Genomic DNA, 11035 nt, shown 5'->3' with positions numbered 1-11035 from the left:
GGGGCGGCTCTGTGCAGCACCTGGCTCCTGTAGGCTGCTGTTTCCAGTATAGCTTTAGGAAAACCACACAGCTGGAGAATTGAGACCCTCTGGGAGAGCAAACTCACTTTAGATTTTAAGTTGACTCCGGAGTCTCTGGTCATTAGAACATGAGAGGCGATTTGCCATGGGTTGATGTGTAGCCCCTAAAGAGGTATGCTCAGGTCTTGGCCCCCAGTACCTGTGCCTATGAACTTATTTGGAAATGGAATCTTTGCCAATATAGTTAGTTGACACGAGGCCCTGCTGGAGTACGGTGGGCCCTAATCCAATATGACTGGTGTCCTTCCTTAGAAGAGACATGAAGGAAAGACAGATGGAAGAAAGACGACGTAAAGATGGAGACAGAAATGGGAGTGAGGCTGCTGTGTGTCAATAAATGCCTGGGGCTACCAGATAAAGCTTCAGAAAGTGTGTGTGTAGTCCCTGCCTACACCTGGGGTCTGGGCGGCAGCCTGCAGCGATGTGAAACAATGCAGTCCTCTTGTTTAAAAGCTGCCCTGTTTGTGGTGTTTTGCCCTAGGAAACGGATCCAGGATGTCCACCAGGGGGGTAAGATTCTTTCTCTCCTGGAGGCAATTCCCTGACAGGGTGACTCATGAACCGATAGCTCTCAGAACCGTTGGCATCCTAGCTGGGTTCTGCATGGCACATTGCTCTCTTCCAGATCACCGCCCCCCCACCCCCCCGAAGAAAATGAGGGGCCATAGTCCCTAACCAAACTCTGGGTAGGTGCTTTACGAGGATGTGGAAGGCGACTTAGCTCCGGTACACCCCCAGACTTGTTTCCAAGAGTGAGGTCGTCCTCACTGCTGCTGGCTCTGGTCCTACCGGCTGGCATGATCCAGCCCCGGTACTTACTGTACTCCTGTTCCCTGACAGCAAGGATCCAGGCCATGTTCAGGCTGGTGACACAGCCTCATACTTTTCAGAAGTTCTTGGCTGTAGAGTCTTCTTAATATGATTTGATTCATGAGCTACTAGCTCTCTGAGCTGCGTTCTTTTGCTTTTGGTAGACAGCTCACTGTAATTTTTCCCTCCCATCTTAACAGAAAGGCTGAGTTTGGCTCTCTTGTGTTAATGTCAGTTCTGAAATTAACATACAAATCCCACTGACCTCTTGCTCTGCCACATGGTCTGTCTGCAGCTGTGAGATGGTTGGAAAATGAAAGGGGCCAATGGGCCACTTTGCCTCAAAGTCTCTTTTATTTCATCCTTGTAACATTCCTAATTTGTAAACTCTGCAATAGTCTATAAAATATGTCTTACAGATCAGTTTGTTGATAAAACTTTTAAATGAATCTACTCATATATTTTTAAAAACCCCTTTTACTGATAGGATACATAATCAACACATTCCATTTTATTTTATTAAAAAAATTCTCAAATCTATAGAATCATAGAAAAAAAATAATATAATGGACCCCCTTTTACTTTGATAACATTCCCCTTTTATGTTGATAACTGGTTGATACATATGGCCTAATTAGAGATAGACCAGGAGTCTGGTGGTGTGTAGTGAGTTACACTTTGGGTTGAGAATCACAAGGTCGGCACTTCAAAACCACCAGCCTTTCTGTGGGAGAAAGAGGAGGCGTCCTACTTTCATAAAAGAGTTACAATCTTAGAAACCCCGCCCTGTAGCAGCGGTTCTCAACCTGTAGGTTGCCACCCCTTTGGGGATCGACCGATCCTTTCACAGGGGTTGCCTAAGATCATCGGAAAACACATAAATATTTCACAATATATAATTACATATTGTTTGTGATTAACCACTATGCTCTAATTATATTTAAAATACCTCCTGCATATCAGATATTTACATTATGATTCATAACAGTAGCAAAATGACAGTTATGAAGTAGCAGTGGAAATAATTTTATGCTCGGGGGTCATCCCAAATGAGGACCTGTTTGAAAGGGCCATGGCATTAGGAAGGTTGAGAATCCCTGCCCTATAGCGTTGCTATGAGTCAGAAACAACTCAATAGCCATGAGTTGAATTAGAGAGAGAGAGATAGAAACACACATGCAGACACAAATTGCTGAACGTGTTGAAAGTCGCTTGCTGACATCGTGACATTTCACTTTCAAAGCATTGAATGTTGTCTCTTACAAACATTCTTCTGCCTCGTCAGAATACAATGATAACACCCAAACATTAACATTGAGGCAAAACTTGATTATACTGGCATCTAATGTAAAGTCCACATTCCAAGGTGGCCTTCAATGGGTTTGACCCAATTTGTGCTGCCCAACATCAGTCCTGTAGACCTTCCTCAGTACACGCCATCTCCCTGTCTCTATTGAGGCCACAAGATACAGGTGCCATCTCATGACCTCAATGCAGAGCCATTTCTCCTAGCTCTTGGCATTTTATACCCTGCTTGCTCCCCAAACTTCAGTAGCTGTTCTTAAGCCTTGGTGACAAGCTCTACGGTTGCTGCTGCTTCCCAGCGGTTTTAGTCTCTAATGGATGGGATGCTTAAACGGCTTGAACTTGTTCAAATATGCCTACCATGGACCTCCTCTCGGTCTGGAAAGGGATATAATTTCTTCTGAAGGTGTGCATGGGATAGCGGGCAAAACTTCTACAGGTACTTCATGTAGTTGTTGTCACTGTTAAGTGCCATGGAGTCGTTTCCAGCCCACAGCGACCCTCTGCACAACAGAAGGAAACACTGCCTGGTCCTGGCCCCTCCTCACAATTGCTGCTATGCTTGAGCCCACTGAGGCAGCCACGGTGTCTGTCCGTCTCGTAGAGGGCCTTCCTCTGTTTCGTTGCCCCTCCACTGTACCAACCATGGTGTTCTCCAGGGACTGGGGAACAATATGCTCAAAGTATGTAAGATGAAGTCTTGCCATTGTTGCCTCTAAGGAGCATTTAGGGCTTACTTCTTCCAATATAGATCAATTTCTCCTTTTAGTCATCCATGGTCCTTTCGATATTCTTCTCCAGCACCACAATTCAAATATATTGATTCTTTTATGGTCTTCTTTATTCAATGTCCAACTTTCACATGCATTTGATGCAATGAAGAACGCCATGGCTTGGGCCAGGTGCACCTTAGTCCTCAAAGTAACATTCATGCTCTTCAATTGTCTAGAGGTCTTGTGCAGCAGATTTACTCAACGTTTGATCTCTTGAATGCTGCTTCCATGCGCATGATTGTGGATCTAAGTAAGACAAAATCAACAGAATGCTTAAAGTATAGAATGATATCATTGACATCACACACAAGTAAAATTTCACTTAAGATCATCCGACAATGGTTACAGCAGCACATTGACAGGGTACTTCCAGAAGTTCAGACCGAATTCAGAAGAGGACGTGGAACAAGCGATAGCATTGATGGTATTAGATGGATCTTGGCTCAAAGCAGAGACTACCAGAAAGATGTCTATTTGTGTTTCCTGGACTATGTGCAAAGGCATTAGACTGTATAGACTATACAAAAGTATGGATAACCTTGAGATGACTGGGAATTCCAGAACACTTCATTCAGAACTTGTACTTGGATCAAGAGGACGTTGTGCGAACAGAACAAGGGCACACTCCATGGTTTAGAATCAGGAAAGAGGTGTGTCAGGGTTGTATTCTCTCACCATACTTGTTCAATTTATATGCGGAGCAAGTCATCAGGATTATATAAAGAAGATTGCCGCATCAGGCTTATAGGAAGGCTTATTAGCAACTTGCTACCTGCAGATGACACAACCTGCTAGCTGAAGGTGAGGAAGAATGGAGGTATTTCATGTAGACTCCCCCAATTTACTGAGGACATCCCCCCCCCAATCGGGTGTGAGTCTGCTTTTCCATCTGGACTTACCTACCATCACTTGTCCTCATTCCAGTCTTAGAAAGGGTTCCACAACTCCCCTGACTTGCTAGTGGTATCATGAGACCCTTCAGTGTTTGATCAGGTCAGCGTGTGCTCCTGTGCATTACTTAGATCCTCCAGAGAAGATACACTCTAAGCGCACGATGAGGTAAAGATTTTAATCTTTCACAGTTCCTCGAAATAAAACCCATTTAACTCACAGCCATCTTAAAACCCTTAATAACCAACATTCCAGCAACTACCTGGCAGTGTCAGCCTTCCTAGTTTTGCTCAACAAAACAAGACAAAGCAGAGGGGGCCTTGATTCAGTCGAGGCAGCAGTGTTTCCTAAAATCTTTGATTTCTTTCTCTTTCTCTTTCCTTTTGGTTACGTTGCTGACTTGAGATTCATGGGCTCCTCAGTCATCTCATCACCCTTTCCACTTCCTTCAAGACACAATTCTCGAAACCTACTTAGCACGGGCTCGCTGCACTTATGCCCTACACCCACCTTTCCTTACTTCTTGCTTATGTAAATGCACTTAGCCTCTCTGCCTGGCTTTTGTTCTGTAGCCCCCCATCTGCTCCAGAAGAAACCGAGGAGAGTAGATGCAGTGAGGAGGGAGTGAGGGAAAGTAGAAGACCTCAAGTACTCACTCTTTGCTGTCTTTTATTCTATCGCTTTGAACTCTTTGCACGATTGTCAGCAAAATGAAAAGACAAAATGATGCTGTTTTTGAAAGCATATACCGGTAGGTTTATCTGAACTCCTAAGCTCGGAGTGGAATTCGGAGTTCTCCTGGTCTTTACTCTGGCTGCTTGTTCCATAGTCACTTGTTTATTTGCATTGAGAAAACACTTCAAAGTCATTTATTGGGATGGTGGTTAAGGCTTTCGTGGTAAGGGTGCTTTCTGTCAAATAACAGCTTTATGAATCTATAATTTACATATCATAAAATTTTCAAGTGTACACTTGTGTGGTTTTTAATGTCACCCCAGAGTTCTAGGGCCATCACCACTGGTTTCAGAACATTTCCATCACCGTAGAAGGACACTTTGCACCCCTTAGTGTCTCTCCCCATCCCCTGCCACCCAGCCCTTGACAACTTCAAACCTACTTTTTGTGGATTTGTTTTTCTGGATCTTTCGTGTAAATGGAATCATGCGATGAATCCAATCTTTTCTGACTGGGTTCTTTTACTTAGTATAATGTTTTCAGTGTTCATCCCTGTGGTTGGGTGAATTTATATTTTGTTATTTTTTATGCCTTAATAGTATTTCATTTATGGATAAATCACATTTTTTATTCATTAATTAATTAATGGAATGACAGTGTTTCTACTTTTTGACTATTATGTATGTTACTGCTATAAAGTCTTGTGTATCGGTTTGTTTAATTCCAGTCAGTACATAAATATAAAGCACACTGTCTTAGGCTGGGTTCTCTAGAGACAACACCAAAGAAGTATATGTTTAACAAAATCACGCCCCCACATCCAACCCCATTTCCATAAAGTTAATTATAACTTAGACAACCCTATAGGGCAGGCTAGAACTGTTCCCTGGGGTTGCTAAGGCTGCGAATATTCACAGGAGCTCAAAGGCCTCACCTTTCTCCCAGAAATGTACACATACAGAGATTTAGTTCAAGAAATGGCTCACCCAGTTGTAGAGGCTGGCCACTGTGGGTCAGTCTGGAGGCTTCTTCTCACGCAGTTTCAGAGGCTAAAGAATAAAAAATGTGCAGCGCACACAGTAGGTTCATGAGGCTTTGGGAGCAGGATACCCCCAAACTGCAGGTCAGATGACTGCTGGCTCATGTCCCTAGACCAGTGAGTCAGAGGGTGATGGATTGTAGGTAGGACTGAGAAAGAGGAAGCTTTTCCAGGATATCCATATATATTGGGTGTAAGCCACACCTCCAAGGAAACTCCCCTTTCAACTGATAGGCTGCTCACATCAGATCACAAAATGAGGATGATTACATAATCAATGCCAAAACAGTGAGAATCACAGCCAAGTTGACACAGAACCTTAACCATCACACATACGGTTACCAATTCAGAATATTTTCATATGTACTGTGATAATGATAAATATATAATAAGTATGTAATGAAGCCACCACCTTTGCCAAATTTTCCATCCCCATGAAGAGATGATGAATATTTCCTAAACAATGGCTTCTCCTTGTCCTCTCCCTCCTACCCCAGGAAGCCACTAATAAGCTTTGGCCTCTGTGTATTTGTTTATTCTAAATATTTCATGTAAGCAGTTTAATATGTGTCCTTTTGTGATTGACTTACATTGCTCACCATAATGTTCTCCAGGGTCTTCCATGGTATAGTGTATATCCGAACTTCCCTTTTCTTCATGGCTGAGTAATACTCCACTGTATGCATGTACCACATTTTGTTTATCCACCTATGTGTTGATGTAACATTTAGGATGTCCCCACCTTTTGGCTATTGTGGCTAGTGCTGCAATGAACTTTAATGTATGTGAGTGTAGGTTTTTATGTAGATATGCGTTTCTGTTCTCTTGGGTATAAACCTACGTGTGGAATTACCAGGTTATATGGTAACACTTGTGTTTAACATTTCAGAAACTGACAAAGGACTTTTCAAAACGCCCCATTTTACATTCCCACCAGAATTCCAGTTTCTCCATGTCGTCATTTTTATTGTCTGCCTTTTTTATTAGACCCATCCTAGTGGATAGGAAATGACCAGATCTAATTTTAGCTCTCATATCTAAAAACTTTATTTTTAATATGTGAAATGAATTCAAATGGAATGATCTCAAAGCCTTTTTTAAGCTCTCCACAAACTCACTGCCATTGAGTCAGTATCGACTCATAGTGACCCTGTGGAACACAGTAGAATTGCCCGTGTGGGTTTTCAAGAGTGTAACTTTTTACGGGAGTAGAAAGCCTCATCTTTCTCCTGAGAGCAGCTGGTGGTTTTGAACTATTGACTTTTCCGTTAGCAGCCCAATACACCACCACTACACCACCAGGGATGCTTGTCTTGGAAGCTGATTTGGTATAATTTTAAATACTAAGCTGAGAAAGAAAGTGTGCCCTAGACTCCAGAAGATTTCGTGGTTTGACTTCCAGCTGCTGGAACAGCTTGGTAGAGGGGCCATCCCTCCTCCACCTTGCTTGTAGTGGAAATCTGTTGCCACCTCCCACCTGTTGCACTCGCTAGAAAGCAGCAAAGAAGTGCAAGTCTGGCACATCTCTTGTGCAAAATCACTGGCCAACTTCTCTGCAAGCTTGGGAGGGTGTTTGAGGCAAGGACTCATTGTGATGCACCGCAAGGCGAGGCGATGGTTTGATCTTCCTGATACTGATGCAGGAGTCCCTAGATGGTACCCACTTGGCTTCTAGCCGAAAGGCTGGCAGTTGGTGTCCACCCATAGGTACCTCCGAAGAAAGATTTGGTGATCTCTGTCTGACAAGCCATCCAGTGGAAACTCCCTGGAACATGGTTGCATTGTAACATGCTTGGGTTGGTCAACAGTTGGAATCAATCCCATGACAACTGGTTACTGATTGATGCTGATGCGCCAGGGATCACTTAATGATAGAGAAAGCAGGTGCAAGCTGCCTGAACTTCTATATATGTGTGTGAATGTGTTAGCAGACTTCATTTTATCATCCAGCCTCTGGGGTCATGGTATTTCATGACTTGCCAAACCTCGATACACCAGTATGTTATTTCTAAGCAACAACTGTCTTAAAACATGTTTGTCTAGCAAAGATGCTCAGCAAAGCCTCATCATTGTTTGGGATGAGCTCTGTTTTTATTCATTAAAAAAGAAGCTAAGTGGATTCCGTAAACTTCTGATTTGTCTTGTGTATACCATTTTTCTAAATAAATATGAAGGGCATTATTTGCATGTTCTTGGTTTCTTAGATTAAAACCTTGGAACAAACCAAAGCCATCGAAGACCTAAGTGAATCCAGAGACAAACTGGAGAAGATGAAGGAGAACGCTGAGAGGAAGCTCCTGTCCCTTAAGGCAGAACTTGACACCACAGAGCAGGAGGCCAAGGAGCGCCAAGAGAGGACCCAGAGCATGATGGGAGTGGTGACCAGTGAGATGAAGACCCTAAAGAAATCGCTGGAGGAGGCAGAAAAGAGGGAAAAGCAGGTGGGTCTGAAAGCTTGCTGGCTTGAGGATTGGCAGGACCTTTACCAGGTTAGGGGCACCATCTCGCAGACCAACCTGCTCCCCGAGGTATCTTGCTGGCATTGCTCAGAACCATGATGATTTGCTCTTGGAGAGAAAGAGTTCACATTCCATGTCATGAGCTGGAGAGAAACGTGAAGACGGGGCAGCTGAAAGCCTGGGAGGAGCCAGGCTCTGGCTGCGGCGAGGTTTCTCTGACATTCGGTGGCTGTCTCCGGGGCTTGTCTCCTCCCAGAGCAGATTCAGGATGGGTGGAGGGTGCAGGAGGGGAACCTGATCTCCAGCTGGGAGCTGCTGCAGGGCATCGTCCCAAATCCCAAACAGTGGCACACAGGCTTGATGGCTGACCAGGTGCAGATGGAAGCCATAAAACAGCTCTCACTTGCTGGCTGGTCAGCGTGTTTTATCTGGGCAATGCATCAGGAGGTCAAGCGCATAAAGAGCCCTCCGGGCAGCTTGACCCCATCGTTCTTGGCTTTCATCTTGCTTGCTTTCTGAAGCTCAGAGGGCATGCAGTGGACACTGGTCCTGGTGTTTTTTTAAATTCGCTCTCTCCTTGGCTGCCTCTGCATTGGCTCACGTGTCAGGCAGATCTGGGCGGAGCCCGATTCTGAAGAGTGAGGATGCTCAGAGAGCCAGCCTACTAGGAGAGAAGAGCTTTGACTCCCAGTCAAAGGGACGGGGAGAGGGGGTCGGGAGTTGGAAGGAAACTTTTCTACCCATCAGGCAACAATGGAGGGAAGGGGCTAGCTTCTAGTGTAGACTTAGCCGGAAAAGAGGGTGGGCAATGAGAAAGTCAATGGGGGATGGGAGTGAGGTTTGAGTGGCGGCTCTCTTGGGTGTCTTCTCCCTGTGCCACCTCTTCTCAAGTGGGAGGTACCTTGGTAGGGTGTTAGAAAGCAACCTTGCTTTAGCCTGGACTCAAAGCTCGGAAACCAACCTATGAGATTTCAAAGGCGATTGAGGTCTACCTCAGCCATTGCCTTCAGTGTCCAGTTGGCCGCGATCAATGGACACCCACTGTTGTTAGCTGCCATCCAGTTGGTCTCCAACCGCTGAACAAAGGGATCAGACTGTTGTGATCCATTAGGGTTATGGTGGCTGATTTTTCAGAAGTAGATCCCAAGGCCTTCCTTCTAAGTCCACCGTAGTCTGGAATCTCCACCGAATCCTGTTTGTCACCCTAACTGCACACAAAAGTCCAGTCTCAGCGTCATCTGTGCTTGAGGGGATCTGAAGGTTTCGAAGTCCTTCTTTCTCATCAGCTTATATTTTCTTGACCTTTAATCTCCCATTCACTGAGGAGGCTCGCTGCCCAGTGAGCATTGCAATACCTGGAGCTAACCATCCCTGGCCCCACCTACATTTGTGTAGCAGGTCTGCATGCGGAGAGCACACAGGCAGGTTTTCAGGTATCCTGCTCTGAATGTTACAGCCCTGAGAGGTAGGGAGACGGTGATACCTACCCTGGGCGAGAAACTTGAGTCTTCGTGAGGTGGGGATCTAGGTAACAGCTACTTAACCAGGCTTTCTGACTTGGTCGCCATGTGACATTCAGAATCAGAAACCCCAAACCCTCTCAAGCCCTTGGCCATGGAGTCAATTCCAACTCACAGCAATTCTTTACAGGACATCCGAGACTGTCAATCTTGATGGGAACAGACGACCTCTTCTTTCTCTTAAGAAGGGACTGGGAGGTTTGAACCACTGACCTTGCAGTTAGCACCCCAATGCTTACCGGACAGTGCCAGCAGGACTCCTTGATAATCAGAAAAGGGGCTGTGAAATTACTGACGATGGAAACCCGAGGGGACTTCAGAGATATTTTAGTAGACATGAGAGAACAAATACTAAACAAGGGAGGTGATTTGCCTACGTGAGTTCTTAGTTGGTGCAAACAGTGAAGCACTTGCTACTAAGCAAAAGCTTGGTGGTTCCAATCCACCCACAGATCTTGGAAGAAAGGCCTGGTGATCTTCTTCTGAACAATCACAGGTATTGGAAACCCATCGAGCACGGTTCCACTCAGACACACACAAGGTTGCCAGGATTCAAGTGGTCACCATGGCAGCAGATGGCCTAATTTGTATGCCGTGTGCAAACATGTGTTTTCCCCAGTTGGTTTTTTGGCACTTCTTGGTTCATTGGGCCCAGCAGTAGTGAATACACTTCCTTCTCCCAGGTAATACGTTTCTGTCTGATTTTGCAGCTGATGGACTTCAGAGAAGTGATTTCCCAGATGTTGGGCCTGAGGGTGACCAGTCTCGCCCTTCCTGACTATGAAATCATCAAGTGTCTTGAAGGATTGATCCACTCCCACCAGCACCATTTTGCCACCCGTGCCTGCCTCAGTGATGTGCTCACCGGACAAGACAGGCATCTGACAGACCTCTTAAAGCCGCTTCCTTAAGCACCCGTGTCTCTGGGAAGAGGTGGAGCGAAGAGATGGGACACAGCTCCCAAGTTCACATGCCTCTGAATTCAGATCCCTTTGTGAACACGTATACTTTTATGATATAACGAGAAGACACACATGTACACACACACACACACACACACAGGATCCCATGGGTGCCAGTTTAGCATTAAAAACATATTTTATTTGTTAGCATGTTGGGACCCCAAAGAGTTTTCCTAAATTATTGTAGGTACTTCCACAATATTTAAGTTGGTAAATGGGAGAGGGAATCGAACCTCTGTAAGGCACCTATTCTGAGGTGGGGGCTCTGCTATCTAATTTAGTTCCCATCTCAACCAGATGGAGACACCTTTGTGGCGTTTATTTTCCAACTTCTACCGGGTTCAGGAATTGGTGCTGGTGGCACCATCAGCTAAGCGTTGGACTGCTCATTGCAAGGTGAGCGGTTCAAAGTCCGGAGCCACTGTAAGGGAGACAGCTGAGGCTGCCTCTTCCTGTGGTGATTTACAGTCTCAGAAACCCTGGGTCGGGTTGCTGTGGGTCAGAATGGACCCAGTGGCAG

The 11035-nt window shown here is 45.2% G+C and overlaps 1 protein-coding gene across 1 annotated transcript in view; it reads left to right on the top strand.

Moving 5' to 3' along the window:
* Positions 1 to 10533, top strand: part of CCDC170 (coiled-coil domain containing 170) — a 118584-nt gene extending 108051 nt beyond the window's left edge. Inside the window, exons 11-12 of the mRNA XM_045294563.1 lie at positions 7779 to 8015; positions 10264 to 10533. Coding sequence (XP_045150498.1) covers positions 7779 to 8015; positions 10264 to 10464 — 438 coding nt within the window. The 3' untranslated portion in view covers positions 10465 to 10533. The remainder of the gene's footprint in view (positions 1 to 7778; positions 8016 to 10263) is intronic.
* The last annotated feature ends 502 nt before the right edge of the window (positions 10534 to 11035 follow it).

Source organism: Echinops telfairi, unplaced genomic scaffold (assembly GCF_000313985.2).
Source record: "Echinops telfairi isolate 266 unplaced genomic scaffold, ASM31398v2 ScPeMD7_3533;HRSCAF=4204_0, whole genome shotgun sequence".
Classification (NCBI taxonomy): Eukaryota; Metazoa; Chordata; class Mammalia; order Afrosoricida; family Tenrecidae; genus Echinops; species Echinops telfairi.
The sequence above is the reverse complement of the archived record's forward strand: the minus strand, read 5'-3'. Positions and strand labels throughout refer to the sequence as shown.